The sequence below is a fragment of the Alexandromys fortis genome, unplaced genomic scaffold, assembly GCF_014885135.2.
Source record: "Alexandromys fortis isolate MF-2015 unplaced genomic scaffold, M_Fortis_MF-2015_v1.1 scaffold_168, whole genome shotgun sequence".
In the NCBI taxonomy this organism is placed as follows: domain Eukaryota; kingdom Metazoa; phylum Chordata; class Mammalia; order Rodentia; family Cricetidae; genus Alexandromys; species Alexandromys fortis.
Window position 1 is genome coordinate 3,319,268 of NW_026068058.1, and position 18,556 is coordinate 3,337,823.

At 45.6% G+C, this 18,556-nt stretch overlaps 1 protein-coding gene across 1 annotated transcript in view; it reads left to right on the forward strand.

The window, feature by feature from the left end:
- The window catches only part of Fli1 (Fli-1 proto-oncogene, ETS transcription factor), a 112,878-nt gene extending 94,829 nt beyond the window's left edge, over positions 1-18,049 (forward strand). Inside the window, exons 6-9 of the mRNA XM_050120042.1 lie at positions 10,170-10,235; positions 12,286-12,345; positions 14,657-14,704; positions 16,054-18,049. Coding sequence (XP_049975999.1) covers positions 10,170-10,235; positions 12,286-12,345; positions 14,657-14,704; positions 16,054-16,583 — 704 coding nt within the window. The 3' untranslated portion in view covers positions 16,584-18,049. The remainder of the gene's footprint in view (positions 1-10,169; positions 10,236-12,285; positions 12,346-14,656; positions 14,705-16,053) is intronic.
- Positions 18,050-18,556: the final 507 nt, after the last annotated feature.

Genomic DNA, 18,556 nt, shown 5'->3' on the forward strand with positions numbered 1-18,556 from the left:
TATATAATTGTGTAGCTCTGTCTTTTTCTCTATATGGAGAGGACAAAGAGACAAAAACACGGAGAAGTCCCTCTGGAGACAGATAAAAAGAGTGCATCTTCTAGTTAACACACCATGCTCTAAGTAGCATCCTTTGTTATTTTCACATGAAGATCTTTCCCGAGCACATTTATAGATGCAAAAACTTCCTCTCTTCAGAGAAGACTCAATGGAAGATCACAAAATGCTCATTTCTCCTGAAGGAAAAGAGGATAAGATCTTTGACGAAGAGACTCTGGGGCTGGAAAAGGAGTGTGAGGGACTTGTCGTCTCTCTCAGGGATCAGTAGGTCCCACGAATGAAGACTGAGAGCCTCTCCTGTCCCCTTAGTGCTGTTTGAATTCCTGTCAGGCATAAGCTAAAGAGAGAATAATAATATTTAGTGGGATAATTACTTACATGTCAAAATCCAACAAACCTTCAAAGCCCAACTCAATCGTACCTGGCATAGAGTGTATTTGCCTTACTTCTACAAATGGAGTCTCTTCCCTGAGCCCCACATCCTCACGCTATTTCTGGACCTAATTACAGATTACCTTGTCATCCCTAATTGTGAGCTTTGTCCAGTATTCTTTCCTCCCAGCCTGTAGATTTTCAGTAAATAACATTGACAACTGATGGGTTCGCTGGGAAAGAAAAATCTAGTCCTTTTCAATTGAGTTAAATATTTACTCAGTCTTACTCTGCAAAAGAAGGAACCAGAAGAAATTTGCTTAGTTAACATATGAAAAATTAATTCCTTAGCCGCTGTGAATAAAACCTGGGAAAGAGGGATTTGGGGAAATGGCTCACTGGGAAAAGTACTGCACAGACATGAAGACTTAAGGTCAGGCCCCAAGTACTCACATTTAACAAACAAACGAAAACAGGCAAGGCGGCATGCATCTGCAATTGCAGCCTGGGAATAGAGGCAGCTGGAACCTGAGGGCTCACTAGTCAGCCAGTCACTGGCCAGAGAGTGACCTTCAGGTTCAGGGAAGGACCATGTCCCAAAATAATAGCACTAATTCTACTAAATGCTACTAATAGTGTGGAGAACCATAGAGGCAGATACTCAAGCCCATCTCTGTCCTCCACATGCCCATGCCAAGGCAGGTGCACTAGCACACACACACACACACACACACACAGATGGACGGACGGATGCAGAAAAGATTAACTAGAATTGCAAAGCACACCTTGGAGGATGTGAAACCTTTCTGTACACGTGAACTCATCCATTCTCCAACGATCATTGTGTGGATTAAATATACTATTAGCTCTTACAAAGTCAGAAATTTACAAATGAACAGTGGTTTCCCACAAGAATATACCTTTCATGAACTGAAGTCAGAGAGGTGAAGTCACCCGCCTGGGTTCACACAGCACAGAGCTAATGAGATGGAAAGTGGAAGACAGAGGTGGAGCCTCCAAATCCTGAGTTCTCCCCCTTGGTAGTAAGTAGTTTCTACGGTCTGGGGGAAATGTGATTGTTTCCCCCAGAATATCTTTAAAGCATTAAATGACATCCCAAAATCCCAACAGTCCAGTGCTTGGTAAGATTCAGCTATCATTCTGCCAAAGAGACAAAAAAGCTGTTCTTGGTATAATTTTGAAAAATCTGCGAGCCTCAAAAGTGTTAGCTTGCTTGTACAGTTATTCATCAGGACTGCCCAATAGCCTAGATCACTTTAAAGAAAGTCGGTTTTGATACTCTGAGTCATATTTTCAATTTCTATTAAAATTCTTACGTGGCCACATATGCTGTCTCCCAGCTTTGGACCTTGGGTCCTATGCTCATTTGCATGTCTGGCTTAGATCATGTCTGGGGTCCCTTGAAGTCTGAAACAGGGCCTCCCATTCTGTGATAGCAGGACACAGTCTACTACCAAAACTGGGATCATTTTCTCAGATACGCAGAGGTAAGAGTCCATGTTCGACATGGCCTGCTCACCTACCAGGTCAGAGCAAAGCAATGTAGCTTCCTTTAGCTTGACTTGACCTGCCTTCTTTCCCCATGACGACTCCAAAGATCTGTCCTTCCCTGGAAACCACGTGAGCTCTTTAGCTGTCTGTCAAAAGGCCAGTCTCGGGAAATGTTGACTAGCCATCCTAAGTCACAGATTAGGGAATGGGTCCAATGCTGAATAAGCGGAAAGCAGCTCACTGTTTAACTACTGGGCCTTCTCGCCCTTTTCTGTCCCTCATCCAAACAGTGAAAAGACCCTGTGGGGTTTCTAATGTCACTGCCCTCCAACATCAAGCAACTCCCGCTAGATGTGAACTAGCAAAAAGGAACTGACTGTCCTGGAAGTCTTTGCTCTCCACAGAGGACAGTCTAAGTGCTTCTCAGAGGGAGCTATGGTGCTACAGAAAGCTCATGTTAGACAGTCCAAATCTTTGCTCAAATTATATGTTTTCAGTGAGGCCCTCGTACCCAGCACTGCCCGCCCTCCCCTGGCCTGCTTTGCTGCATCACATCCAGCACCTTCTTCTAATCTACTGCAGTGTTTACTATTTGCTTTGAATTAAGCTCCACAGAGCAAGGGTGTTTGCCTAGTCAATGTTGTATTCTAGACACATAAATGTGTCTGGCAACAGAGCAGACAATCAATAAAACTTTGATAAGTGAATGAATGTGCAGTGGGATGTGTCCATTAAATCCAGTGAGCTCATACAGGGGTGGAACGGGAGGGGACAACGGTGACAAAAATCCAGTCCCTCTGCTGTAGAGAAGATCACCTAGCTAGTGAGGTGTCTTACTTAAGAAAGACACTGGACTAGCCAGCAAGGTATCATGCTTAAGAATGACACTGGACGGTTGAGCACACAAGGAGCGGTAAACACAGAACAAGTGACCAGTGAGTCTTGACTTGGAGGACTTGGAAGAAAGGCATACAAAAGTCAAATGATGAGGATAGGGCATCTTGTGGGCAGAGTGGCCTCTCCGCAGAACCAGGGAGCCAAACATAAACAACATTTCACTACCTAAGTGAGCTGTTATGTTTTCCTTTTTCCTGTCTGGAATCCTCTTAATCCTGAGGTCCATCTGACCAAAGAAGTATGCAATTTAGTTGTGTCTACATGACCCAGTGTGGACGGGAATTTTGGCAAACACCCAATTCATCTAGTCAGTCTGAATTCCTATTCCACATGCGTCCCCGAGCTCCACTTTGAGGCCTTATCAAAATAAACAGTCCATTCCGACATCTGTGCCATTTAGACAGAAAGCCCACAGGACGGAGAGAAAGAAGGACCCAGGCTCTGCCAGACTGCCTTGTGGGATGGTGGTGAGGCTGTGCCCAGAACTGGTGCCCCTTACTTTGTCAAACTTGTATTTCAAAGCCAACATTTCTTTCCAGCATTTTCCTCACGTGTCTTCTTTTCCCTCTGCACATCGAATATTTTAAACACTACCCCCATTGTGCTCTATAGAGCGGGGCTGGTCCTGAGGCTGAGGGACTGTTTGATTTCCAGGACAAGATCTTTGAGAAAAGGATATGTGAGCCAGGATGTTTTCTCTTGCGTCTATGAGTTCCAAGCAAGAGCAAAGGCTGCCCTTTTTACCTCTCTCTTTCTGCAGTCTTGGGGGATGCCAAGATCTCCTGTAGCTCCGTGGAACAAAAATGCCACAGAAGAGAAGGCTGGGTGAGCCTTAGAGAATGGATTAAATGAGGAGGGGACTCACCTTGAGTCTCAGGACCAATTAAACAGGAACCTAGACAGCCGACAGTCATGGAAGAAGCAAAAGCTGATTATGCCTAGCCTCTGCCCATCTCTGTGTTCCGAGATCATGTTTCTCAAACCAGGGTTCTGGCGGATCCATCTCTTCCTCTGGAAGAAAATCACATCTTAAATCACTGTCCAAGGGCACCAGAATAGAGCTGGCCCTTTGGGACTCTGAGGCTTCTCTTCCTTCTCAAGGCCTTCCTGAATGACCTTTGTGACCTCCTTTGACTGTGGTGATAAAGGCAAGAATGAACAAACTATGTGTCTGTCATGTACATTTTTAAATTCCCATTTATGGAAAACACAGTCAATCCTCACAGCGAGTTTATAAGGCATTTGTTATCTTGCTTCCCTGACCACCACCACCAGACAGGGTTTCTCTGTAAAGACCTGGCTATGCTGGAACTCGTTCTGTGGACCAGAGATTCCCTTGCATCTACCTCCTGAGTACTATGAATAAGAGCATGCACTACCACCACCAGGTTTGTTATTCTGATTTTTGGAGAAGCAGAAATTGAAGTTCAAAAAGACAGACTACCATGACCAAAGAACTCGGATGAATAGGGACAGAGCTGAGATTAGACTTCAGCTGACCCCAGAAATCACCATGAAACTCTAGTAAGAAAAAGCATCCCCAGGACAGAGCCCTGAACTCTGCTTATACTGTACATATTCTGGGTTAGTGACCTTTGCAGTGGACATAAAGTAAGACTCAGACCAGTAGGTCAGACAAGAGCAGGTCAGGACTCATGTGAACAGAGGCATCATAGAGATGGTTGAAGTTGAGATGCTGGTCCTGAGTTGTAAACCAGGGATTCAGCAAGCAAAGCTGGCTTTTGCAGGAGGGGTTCATCCCAAAGAAGAGTCCAATGCAGAGAATCCCAGTCAGGTTGGTGGTCAGAAGAGCTACCTCTACAGACATAGAAACTACTAAAAGCACAAGACCTCAGACAGAGAACCAGGTGAGCAGGTCACACAGGCACATGCCTTCAAGCAAAGACCAAGCCTTACCAATCGGGCTCTCTAATTACCCCAAGAGATTGGCAAGAAGACCCAAGTTTTCCAAGCATAAACAGCATGGAGACTGCCAGCCCTGCCCAACAAAAACCAGAAATTCAATGAGAAGTTTCAAGGAAAGTGCATCCTTTTCCACCAAGTCATAGAGAGCAGGGCCCAGTGGAGTAAGGGACCAAAAGAGAGGCTTCTGTGTGTGCTGCTGGTGGCTGGGAATGATGTCATGACCGAGTAAAGAGCTGTGTAGAGTCTGAAGCACCTGGGCCTCCGACAGTTGACTGCAGGCATCAGAGCAGAAAACAAGGTCTTTCCAGAGACGAATGCCATATTTCCAGGACTGATTTAACACCGCTGTGACTATGCCATGGTCACAGCCAGCAAAAGCCTTCCCCCTCCAACAGGGCTGGGAGCTCATATTACTCTACCCTGGGAGGATGTCTTGGAATCTAAGAGGCCATTTAGTGTCGCACTCAGCCACACTGAGCATTGCATAATGGAGAAGCTGTTCAGGGCGCCATAGATGGGAAGCTGAATTATCCACAATGGCTGGCAAAGTCCAGAATCCCCGGCATGAGGCCCAGGTCTCTTTGCTTTGGCGAAACCTGGCCTCGGGACTGCCTGAAACCAGAAACCTTAGGCAAAGCCCACTGGTGGCTGCTCAGCAAAGAGAACACAATAGGGTTTGTCATCTCAGTGCTCCTTAAATCCAGGGGGTGGCAGCCTTCCCTGGAGCAGAAAGGGAGTTTGTCAGAATTAGGGCATCATTTTCTGCTGATGAAGCCATCTGCCACCACAGAGAAGGCCCAAGAGTGTCACTCGGGGGTTGGCCTGAACTGTCACATTTTTGACACGGAGTCTTTGGCCACCTCAAATTTTTCTTCACCAAAGCCAGCTGTCAAGACACAGACTCCATGTACCACATGTGTGGCATCTGTTTGTGTGCCTTCCGCTGCTTGGAGCCACCACTGCCTATAGGAGGAGTCTGCACTCACTGGCCCTGGCCATTCCCAGGCAGCACCAGGCTCTGGGGCCAGGGTGTTTGTAGGAAGCTGTGCAGCAATCTTGCGCCCTGCTCCAGCCTTTCCGTGTTAGTTGCAGAGATGTCTGTCTGTGTGTCTGGCACTAGGGCTGACTACATTGCGAAGTTTTCACTTGGAGGACATTTAGTAGGAGAAAACAATTGCTCGTTTTAGTAATGCCATTGCCCTGTTTAACAACGGGACCAGTTCTATTAAATGCCATTTCAGGTCAATATATATATATATATATATATATATATATCCACATAAACATCAGAATGTAGTTCGATTGTGATGGCTTCACAAGACAATATGACCTTAAAGGACCACCATCCTATGGGCTGTCCCCTCTTGATAAAGGCGCATAAATGAGCGATACCCAGCTCCTGACCTCCCTGGAGGGCACGCTTTCAGCTTCCACTTCAGAATCGGTGGACCACTGCCCAGACAGTGTTGACACAGTCTATAATCCCTACACCACAGGCCTAAATTATCTAGAGACCTCGTTCAGGAGGGTAAGTCTTGGATTCTTTTCTGCTAGTGAACAACAACAGGGGTTGTGCGTATTTGACAAGGAGAAGACATTGTCTATCTAGTCATTCGTTCCGTCCACAACACCATTGCAAGGCCACGGTCTCACTGTCGCCGCACACTCCGAACCACGAAAGCCCCCCCTCCCCCCCGTGAGGCCCTGAACTGCATGCGTGGAATACGAACAACAAACACGATTTGATGAATGATGAGGTAATAGGGAGGAAATGGGAAAGGAGGGGGGGGGGTAAAAAGGATAGAGAGAAACGGGTGGGGGTGTCCTTGACAAACAGGTCAGCGCCTTTCTGCTCCACGTGTTGCCAGATGTGTGACAGTGGTGCGGGTCTTGGGCCTGATGATACCCTTTTTTTTTTTTTTCAAAACTATGAGTCATGCTGGTTCCTGTGCTGTGGTGACTTGAACGTCTCACTTCTTCTCCAAGACTCTCTGTTCTGCAAACATCCAAGGCAGATAGGCAGATGCTCTTGGCTTGGCTTTTCCCATCTTGATACTTCACTCTCAAAGCACTGGTTTTAATTCAGTCCTACATGAGGGAGATGCCGCCTGCACCCTAGCCCCTTCATGGGGCATTCACTGGGCTGTGTAGTGGGTGGGCACTGGCTGTCCTTCACAGACTTAGATTTCCAAGTCTGTAGAGAGGAATAAGAAGGCAGACAGGAGGAAAGTCCATGTTTTTCACGTCTGATTCCCTTGACTGGGCCACACATTGCCTGAAGATGCCCGCAGATGTCTCTTGGCCATTTGCTGCTCTGTGAACGTCAGAGGGAGAGCATTGCACAGGCTGATGGTGGAGTAGCCTTGCGTTAGAACTCCTCTGTTTTCACCTAGGGGAGGGCTGAATCATTGGTTGAATTGCTAGGCTTTGACACAAGACATGCTCGTGGGAGATCACGTCCCCCACCCCCCGTGGTCTGCCGAATCTTAGAAAAGATGGACTGCCTCGCCCTTCCTCGAGCTTCAACTTCAAAATGATTAGTTACTAATGTGGTAAAATTCACTCCTATGTTCTGGAACTTTTGTCCACCTGATCCGTCCTGAGAACTAGAATAAAATACTACAAGGAAAGGCGACAAGGAGTTGACGGTAACTGCAGCCACCGCCCTGAGTGGACTGAAAAAGCAGTTATTCTGAACAGTTACAGCAGTGCTCTGAGACAGGTGCAGGTTGGAAACTTTAGTGGCGCTTCAGACTTCAGATGTCATCCACCAGCTCCTGGAACTTAGTGGGGGTCCCCTCCTTTTTACTTCTGTCCTGGATAGTTTTATGTCAACTTGGCATAAGCTAGAGTCACCTGAAAGGAGGAAACCTCGGCTGAGAAAATGCCTCCTTACGGTCCAGTTGTCAGGTATTTTCCCAATTAGTGATCAGTGGGAAGGGTCCTGCACACTGTGAGTGGTGCCACCACTGGACTGGTGGTCCTGGGTTCTTTAAGAAAGCAGGCTGGCCAAGTCATGTCCAGCAAGCCAGTAAGCAGCACTTCTTCACGGCCTCTGCATCAGCTCCTGCCTCCAGGTTCCTGCTCTGCTTGAGTGCCTGTCTTAAAGTCCCTCAGTGGTGGACTATGACCTGGAAGTGTAAGCCGAAATCAACCCCTTTCTCCCCTACTTGTTTGGTCATAGCGTTTCATTGCCCCAACAGTAACCCTATAAAAGACACTCACATTCATCACTTTCAATTTCACTTTCCCTTCTGTCCCTCTAGCCTGGTCTCCATCCCTTAGGTCCTCTGTGCATTCCACACAATCTTTACAGTCTACTTTCTCAATGTCTCTATACACTGGGAACCTCCCTGGATCCTATTGTTTGAATCATGAAGGCCACAGAGATGCTGCTAGGTTAGCTCCTACAAGGTCCTGAACGATCACTCAACCCTCCCTTCCTGGTCCTTTTCTTCTCTCCTGCCACATCCCAATATGCCATCCACACCCACAGCCCCACACCACCCACCTCTGTCCCTGGCTGTGTGGCTCACTCCCTACTTCCAGACAGGTCTCCTTCAAGTCCCAGGGGCTCCCAATGCTACCTACCTTTTCCTTCTTAGTCTCCTGGAAGCCATTGACATCTCAACCATGTCTTTGGCACATGATTAGGGACTGTGTCACGTCTACATGGAAAAACTTTATTTTATATGGCTGGTTTTCCCTAGCACTTCACGTACACGACACAGTACACAAAGTTGGTCCCAAATCAGTGACAGGAGGTCAGCAACCTGTTCCTGACCAAAGAAACACTTAGCTGACTCTCCGGTCGCCTGTGGCTCATCTTAAAGCTACAGACAGTCCTTGGGACTCCACAGACCCCCCTCAGAGAGTGTTCATAAAGTCATCAACCTCATTCCAAGCTCAGAACCGCTGCTTGTTGGCTTACCGTGTGTTTGTTTTGAAGCAAGAAGAATTTGTTTTTAGAAAATAAAGAAAAAAGTAGGTCAAAAAGAAAACCTACAACTTGAAGGAGTTGAGTTGTGTCTCCTCGTCCTGGTCCCCGCCGTTCTCTCCAGTCTCACCCCCCTCGTGTTCTGTTTTGCTTTTTGTGCCAATTGCTAAAGACTATAATTTTAAAAACTGAACTGACTTTTCCAGAGCCATGAGGAATGTGCATGTGCACATAGATTTTTCCACAAGGACACTCCCTGTCTTTTGATTCCTCTTAGCCAGTAGTAGTGAAGCCAGGCAATCAAATGTATCTGCCCATCCATCCATCCATCCATCCATCCATCCATCCATCCATCCATCCTCCCAGCCCTTATTCTAATTTGTCTGAGAGGCTCAGGACAGGCCAAAGGGGATGGGTTGTGCTGTGCCCTGTCAGAAAGTTGTTTGAGGAAGTTTGTGTTCCATTTATTCCGGTGGAATTTATGGTTCCTTTGTTGTTCAAGGAAAGACTTTCAGAGTCATTATGTTGTATCCTTTACCCTTCTACTAGGCCTGTGCCATGTCTCAAGGGTACTAGCACAATGAGAAAGGAAATGAGGACTGTTTCTAGGCAGTTACTTAAGCAATTTCCGGACATGGTTGTGGAACCAGAAAAGTTGAGTATCACAAAGTTCAGGGTCCGTATAGTACTAGCCTGTCCTAGCTGGGACATCTCTGTCTGCTCATTCCCTGCCCAGCCCTAGTTCTTGCTATCCCTCTGACCTTTCCTCTTTCCGTGTGGCTGTCACACCAGGACCCTTTCTGAGAGGCTGTGGGCAGCCTACAGTGTGGGCACACCTCTGGGTCATTCTATAGCACTGGTGTCGTGAGGTAATGCTAGAGCTGGCCTTCCAGGAGCATCATGGCCTGGACTTTGAGTTGCTCTGCCCAGGGAACCTTTCATATGGACACCACTCCTCAGCTCTTCAGAGCTGCCCAAGATCCTTACTAATCATCTTTGAACAGGTTTTCCCCCTTATTTCACGATAATTTGTATTTTTAGGAAATCTTGCAATGTAGCTGGCAGATATTCTCACTTGCTCATGAGCATCACCTCATCAGGCAGATAATTCATATAAAAATTTCCTTCCATAAAGACAAGGATCAGGAAAGTCTGTGATCCATCCCACATCTCACAAAGAATGGCGACAGGGACAGAATTTGAGCCAATCCTCCAACTTCAAGTTCGGGATCCTTCCTACTGCTTCAGCTCTCGGATAAGACGAGTCTCAAAATTAGCGCTAATGTGTTTTCTCTCAGCCAACCCCCAGTCCTCAGGGAAGAGCATCCTTCAGGGATTTGGTGGTGCTTAGCAAGCGATTGCCAAAATAAATTTAGCCTCTTCCGATCACCAAGAGAGCATCTTCATATAGCCTTCCGGCCAAATAGGCAAAGCTAATGCACCCCTGTTTGTTATTTCTCAACAGACCCTTCCTATGACTCAGTCAGGAGAGGGGGATGGAGCAATACTATGAACTCTGGCATCAACAAAAGTAAGTAAATAGCGAACCATTCTATGGGAGAGAAATAGTTCCAGGGAGCCGGAAGTTGAGGGGCAGGAATAGGGCTGTGAGACACACTAGGAACAAGCACTGGTCTCCCTGCTGTCCAATTAGCTATCAGTCTGACTCTGCAGGGGCTGTTCAGACTTCTGAGGTTTGTTTTGCTCCTCCTGGGTTTAGAGCTTAGAAAGTTTGAAGGTTTCTTGGGACAAGTTGATTCATAAAGGAAGAGGGACTGGTCTGGATTTTGTTATTTCAGACAGGACAACGAATCTCTAGGACTTGGATTCTCCACTTGACAAGGCTTAGTCATGCCAATGCTCCTAGCCCCAGTTAGAGAGACTGGCACAAAGGGTAAGACATGAGGAGATGCTATGTGTCAAAAACGTTAGTTTATCCAACAATGATGAGATGAAGGTTTGTTGAAACCCACCCAGTATCTCCCATTAAAGGGGTAATGAAGGAGGATGAATCAGTCCTCAGCCAATGTATCTATATTATTGTTCCCAAAAAGTAAAACTGCTGGGAAATAAAAAGGAGGTAAAGGAAACTACTTTAAGAATGAGACTGTGATTGTACAAGCAATAACCAGTATCGAGCTCAGTGACGAGTGTACGTGTGTGTCCATTCTGCGTGCAGTATGTGACCCTGGGGGACACATGAAGGTGAGCCAGGCATGGACCAGATATTTAGGCAGGGGAGAGAAGTCACACACAGACATAACTATTTTCATCTGGGTGGTGGGAAGGAATGCCTGTGCACCTGCTGCCATTTGAGTTAGCTCTACAAGGACAGGACAGGTTTCAGTCTAGAGAGCAAGAGAAGACAGGTAAGCCTGGATGGGTGGAGGTCAGAGGAGACCATAGTGGCATGTTTGGCAGTGAGAACCCCAGATCCATGGAGTTTAGGATGTGTGGTGGATAAAAGGTGAGCAAGAGATAGTGAATGCTGCCTGGATAGTGACCTACATCCTTGGTGGTGAGAAATCACCAAAGTGCTGAGCAGCAGGATGGGTCAGCGGGAAGAAAGGTGAGGGTGCCAGTCACACCGAGTCATAGAGCACACAAAAAGCAGCACCCATTCAAGATGGGGAAGGCAGGGAGGAATGGAGAGGGCATGCGTGAGACACCATGGAGGAACCCTGTAAAACACAGAATCACAGGAAGCAGGGGATTTGGGCTCAAATGTCACTTCCTCAGGAGAGATGTCTGCAAAGACCCTAGTTTTAACTGATCTATTTGTGTAGGGGAGACATGTGTGCATTTTTTGGGGTGCACATGGGTGGGCACGTACCCATACATACACATGGAGACCAAAGGAAGACATTGGTCTATCATGCTCTGTCTTGTCCATTGAGACAAGATCTCTCGTTAAACCAGGAACTCACCATTTCTTGGCTAGCTTGACTGGCAGCAAGCCTCAGCAATCTTCTTGTCTCTGCCAGCCAAGCCCTTTCTGAGCCCCACGCTACAGATGCATGCAGCCACACCATGCTGTTTGTACGTGGATGCTCAGGATCTGGACCCATGCCCTCATGCTTCTGCAGCAAGCACTTTTACCCACTCCCCCAATCCAGGTCCCGCTTTTCGAATGGATTTTACAACCCTGAATCAGCAGGCATTGTTCAGTGTTGGATCCTCTGTTAAAATATAAATTTGCTGGTGCAGGCCTTTAACCCCTGCACTCAGGAGGCAGAGACAGGTGGATCTCTGTGAGTTCGACCCAGCCTGGTCTACAGGAGATAGTTCCAGGACAGGTTCCAAAGCTACAAAGAAACCCTGTCTCGAAAAAACTATATATATGTATAGATATAGATATATAGATATAGATACATATAGATATATAGATATTTGCTGCTAAATCTCCTGCCAATGCCAGCATAGCAATGTGAGAAGCATTCACAATAACATGAACACATGAGTCAATGAGAGAGTGGATGGATGGCAGTTCATGTGCCCTCCTTCTGGGGGATATGAGACAAGGGCGTTTTCCCACCCCATGAAGTACAGTCCACTCACCACCTTTGCTTTCTTCTCCACAGGTCCTCCCCTTGGAGGAGCACAGACCATGGGCAAGAACACTGAACAGCGGCCCCAGCCAGGTACCTGGTTCAGAAGTCTAGCTTCGCCTTTGTGTGTTATACGGTTATGGATTCCACAGTCAGTGGAGGAATGAGATGGTGCACAGCTGGCCCTCCACATCTGTGTGTTCCATCTGGGAATCTGCAGACAAAAGTTTTTCTATCCCAACCACTTGCTCCCCGTTCCAACAACTGTTTCCAAATTACCACACCAAGACTTAATATTATTTATAAATGCTTGGCCAATAGTGCAGGTTGATTACTAACTAGCCCTTACAACTTAAATTAACGCATTTCTATTAATTTATGCATTTCCATGTGACTCTGGCTTTACCTGTCCTTTAGCATGTCTTGCTTCCTGGGTGACTGACTGCTATTCTGACTTCACCTTCCTTCTTCCGATCATTCTCAGTTTGACTTTCCTGCCTAACTTTCTACCCAGGTATAAGCTGTAAGCTTGTTATTAACCAATGAGAGTAAAACATATTCATAGTGTAGAAAAGGATTGTTCCACAGCAAGGCACTAACCAACCACAGACAATAGCACTCAGGAAAGCATCTGCATCTGTACCGAATGGATACAAACTTGTGCATCTGTACTGAATGGATACAGTCTTGCTTTCTCTCATTGTCCCTTCAACAATACAATACAGCTATTTGCCTAGCACTTGTATCCAATTGGCAATCTAGGGATAATTTAAAGGACATGGATGGATATGCATAGATTATATGCAAATACCTCATTGTCTGTAATGAACTTGAGCAGCACCAGATTTTAATAGCCTTGATAGGGCTTAGCATCTACTCCCTATGTATACCAAGGGCAATTCTACTTCACACATTGTCTCTTCTAAGAGAGTATCTGTGAATTAAGTATTGAGTACTGGACCCAGGAAACCATTTGTTAAATATCAGACAGAAAGGGGACTTCAAGCTGAAATGACCGCATGCCTTATTTCGTAGAAGAAGTCTAGTGAGTGAAAGGAATTATTACAAAACAAACAGGGCTGAAGCCAGAGTCCCCACTTCTTTTCCAAGCCTTTTACACTGCACTAAGCCATACATCTGCATACTTGCAGGTGCCCTCACCTAATGATGGATCTTCTTAACAGATAAAAGGGAAGACCTTTGAAGCCATGAACCTAGAGACACTTAACACTGAAATGACATACAGACTGCAATAACTAATACCCTCTACTGCATGACCTAATAGGACATGCCTCCCTGCCCCCAACTCAGCCCTTGCTCATACTTGCATGCTTGCAGCAAAGAGGAAGTTGACAACCCTACCTTGGCTCAATTCTCTTCTGAGCCAGCACCCCCCTCTGGCCACTTTGTCTTCTGGGGAAAGGTCCCACACGAAGGCCCTTCACAGATCTGTCTTTTACCTGTGATATAGCTGAATTAAGAGCTGAACAAGTCATTTGCTTTGGGATGGGCAAACATTCCACCCAACACAGAAAGTGAATAAAGGGTGAAATTCAAGCGAAAACCAAGTCAAGTAGAGCAAATTTTTAAAAAGTTCTGGGGGGAAAAAATCCAATATCATCTGCCCAAACTATGTCAGTTTATACATAAATAAATTAATTAATAAAAAGAATATGGACTAAAATGCTTTAAGAAATGTACAAGTTAATTCAAGATTTTAAGAAGAAGCTGCATTAATTTGTTAATAACTACAATTATAATTGGGGAAAAAGTGTTTTTACAAGCAACCATTTCATAGCTAAAATACAAACTCTGATTAGTGTTGCTATTTCCAAGCTTAAAATCACAGAGTGTAGAAGGGAACTGAGGCCCGGTACCTGACCCACTCTTTTTAGCTGAGAAAACTGATACTCAGAGATTGCCTGAAACTTGCTTTAGCTCATGACATAGCTGGGACAAGAACCCAGGCTGCCTGGTGGATTGTATGGTTCATCAGAAACCTCAGCCATGTGTAAGGTCTTCAGCACTGGAAAGGGACAAATGTCTAGTACTCACCGCGGGGCCTCCTTGAAGCCCGTTTGACAAGCAATCCTCCAGTTGTATTCACGGTGTGACTGAATATTAGCCAGCGGCTCTGCAAATGTGTGGGTGATTTTGTTTGGGGTAAGGACAGCACAATCTAAAAGTTTAGAAACCAAACATGAAGAAATGATGCTGCTGCTGGTCCATGTTGATTGGGCCATAACTGTGGCCAAGGTCTTTGGCAAGCTTTCCTATGAAGTCAAAATCAGGTTTATTTATGCGACAAAAGGGAGAACCATTGAGGGTTCTTCATCTTTATGCTGCTGTCCATTTGTGTGACGATGACTGAAGCAAACCTCTTTTGCTGTCCTTGTTTCTTTAGATCCTTACCAGATCCTGGGCCCAACCAGCAGCCGCCTAGCCAACCCTGGTGAGTAACCTCAGCCTGCAAGCCTTTCTTTCCAGAATGTTCACTGCAGCTAGAAGGTCACAGAAACCTTAGTCCTGAGTCCAGCCCTGTCTGGAAAGCTGTATGTGCTTCCTTAGTCAAACGTTCAGTTGTGCACAGACAACAGGGTCTGTTAGTGGGTAGCAGTGCCCACTGGCTGAAGGCACTTCTAAAGAACAAATGTGTGCCCTGCATCTTTGTACAGCGGTTTATGCTCGCGGTAAAGACCCAAGTAGAAGTTGTTGTGAGAAAAGATGCTCTTGGGTACTCCTCATACAGGGCTCATGAATAAATGTCCTCAGGTGCTTTGGTTTTCATTTGAGTGTTGTAGTTATCCAACCTTTTCAAACGAAGTGTGTCCCTAAAGAGTTGCACATCAAGTCGACTCGACAATGTGTTAAGGATTTACCATTCAAACCCACTCTCAAATGTGTTCTCCTAAGCCCAAACTGTGGAGATTGGGAACTAAAGACAACACAGCCAGGCCTACATGCCTGCTACATCTGCAACAACACAGGAAACACAGGCTGTCTGGGCCTCCTCCCGGCTCTTTAGCATGGGCCCGTTCTTGCCCAGAAGATAAAGAGGCCACCCAGCATCCCCTCCTGCTATTTTTACCTCTGCCCACATTCTTCTGTGCAGAAATGAACACTAAAAGCTATACCCTAGAACTCTGCTGGAGAAAAGCCCAGCTTGGTGTATACCCCACGTCCATGATGTCCCTTCTCCCTGTGACTCCTCACAGCAACAGCCAAGAGGTTCTGGGATGCTTGACACTCTTTAAGGCCAAAAGTAGCCTAAGGGACTTTAGTCCTAAGTAGAGATTAGATAGTGACTTGGGTCTAAGGAGAAAAGAGTCAAAAATATTAGCAAAAGGATGTGGGGATTGGCTTCACTGAGCATAACAGCTTATTAGGACAAAGCCAACACTTCATTACCAACCTTTGGGACAGTCTGTCTTAAGACCTAACCTTGTGTGATATGCTAACCTCAGTGACAAGCAGTGGAGTTAGCCGTTTTTATTGCATCTTTCAAACTAGCTGGATGAGAGGATGTTTAATGATGCTCTAGCATTTGAAGCGATGGGCATGCTAATTACCCCACTTTGAACATCAATCACTGTGCACACTTGCCAAAATATCACCCTGTGCCCTGTGAATATGTACAATTCTTACGGGCCTACCTCTATTTTCTAAAGGAAAGGGTAAAAGAGGGTTGTCTCCATGATTCCAACACAAGAGGAAATCAAGGGTTTCTTAAAAAGGACCCAAATTGCCATGTTTAAGAATCAGCATTGAGACCATTTTCTCCTGTTTCCTCACTGCCTGCAGGAAGTGGGCAGATCCAGCTGTGGCAGTTCCTCCTGGAGCTACTGTCCGACAGCGCCAATGCCAGCTGTATCACCTGGGAGGGGACCAATGGGGAGTTCAAAATGACGGACCCCGATGAGGTGGCCAGGCGCTGGGGAGAGCGGAAGAGCAAGCCCAACATGAATTACGACAAGCTGAGCCGGGCCCTCCGATATTACTACGATAAAAACATTATGACCAAAGTGCACGGCAAAAGGTATGCCTACAAATTTGACTTCCACGGCATTGCCCAGGCCCTGCAGCCGCACCCCACCGAGTCTTCCATGTACAAGTACCCGTCTGACATCTCCTACATGCCTTCCTACCATGCCCATCAACAGAAGGTGAACTTTGTCTCTCCCCACCCGTCCTCCATGCCTGTCACTTCCTCCAGCTTCTTCGGAGCTGCATCACAATACTGGACCTCCCCCACCGCTGGGATCTACCCCAACCCCAGTGTCCCCCGCCATCCTAACACCCATGTGCCTTCACACTTGGGCAGCTACTACTAGAACTTAACCATCGGTGGCCTTCCGGCTGAAGTCACAGCTCTCCCTTTTCCTGGATACTCTGGACTCTAAAGGGCGTAAGCAGCCTTGAAGAGACAAGAAAACTGGACGTTCTTTCTTTTGGATGAAACTTTTGCATTTGTTCTTTTAAAAAAAAATGATTATTTTTAATGTCAAAAACTTTTGCTTCCTCTACCTGAGAAACAAAAACAAAAGCGAATCATTCCATGGGCCAGTACCCCAGTTTGGATTCTCAACCTCCTATCATCCAATGAGTTAAATATTTAGGTTAATGGAATGGTTATGCCATGGTTCTGAGAAAGAAGTATAAATTTTCTTTTATAAGTTTTATGACCAAAGCAGTTTCTTCTCAACCACGCGGGTCTCATCATTGTAGGATTCCTTAGGAAAATGAATCATGGACTTGACCAGTCATGTTTGAGACTTAGTGAAAATCAAGGCAGGATGTTTATAATCTTATCTTAGGAGGACTTAACTCAGCGCATGGCAACTGGAACACTGGCTGTGAGGCCAGTGAAGTTTTCGCCCAACTGGAATTTAAAAGAAAGATATGTATGTATGTGTGTATTTAAGAAGCCATGGGTATTACAAAATCCCTCTCATTTTGGACAATATGCACTTGGCTGACCATTCTCTCCAGACATAGTCAGAATAGGAGCTGAGGTTTAACACAAGCACGGACACTCCTGAAGGACAGAGGATTTAAATAACTTTTTTTTTTTTAATGACAGTGGGTCCCAGAACTTTGAGAAGTCGTAGGGATTTCTAAACTCAGACAGATTCGCAAACGCTGTGCGTTTGTCAGACCACCCGATCACGGTCAACCAATCAGAAGGCAACTTACTGTATAAATTATGCAGAGTTATTTTCCTATATCTCACAGTATTAAAAAAATGAATAATTAAAAATTAAAAAGAGTGAGTAAACGAGTTGACCTCGGTCACAAATGCAGTTTTACTATCAAATCAATCATTGTTATTTTTTTAAATATAATTTGTACATCTTTTGTCAATCTGTACATTTGGGCTATTTGTACGTTTTTATAGCTGGTTTTTTTTTAAAAATAAGCATAATGTGACTATTGATGAAAAGATACAGGGCGTTTAAAGTCACTGTGTTCTTAGTAAGAAAAGCCGTGGTACAGTTAGTTAACAGGAATGCTGAAACAAAGGAAAGGTGCATTTAGATCTTCAGAGCTTCGGAAATGTCTGTAAATAACAGGGCTGCAATAACCTGAAAAGAACAAACTCTGCCTCGTGGACACGAGGGCTTCTCCCGCTCCATATATGCAATATATTTTTAGACAGAAAAATATATATATATATATAATTTTGCAAGTAATCGTGACTTTTTAAACTATAAGTGTTAAGCTGACAACTGTCCAACGAAGACTATGTTGTAAAATAATTTGACTTAAATAAATTGTGCCTTCTTCTCTCAGAACTGAAGACATTGTGTTCTTATTTACTGCCAGATCAAGGGCTTTCCCACAGTGAAATTGTCTTTATTACTGTTGGGGCGTGTGTGTGTGTGTGTGTGTGTGTGTGTGTGTGTGTACACATGTGTTCATGTATGCATGCTATCACACAAGTATAGAGATCAGAGGCCTCTTTCCTTTCACCTTAATTTTTGAGGCAGAATCTCTCTGTATTTCTACCACCCTGTGGACATCAGGCTAGCTGGTCCACAAACTTCCCCACATCTCTCCTGCCTCTGTCTGTCATTATAGGTGCCTACCTCCGTGTCTGGCTTCTCTACATGGGTCCTAGGAATCAAAGTCAGGCCATCGGGCTGGCGCATCCCACTTTGATCCACTGAGATCTGTAACATGAGTGGATCTGGCCTGCTTGTTGGGGGTTTCTGTCCTGCCCGTACCCCCCGCTGTTTAGCCCCAAAGAAAATCACACATAGGTCTCCATAAATTATAAGCTGATTGACCCAATAGCTCTAGCCTC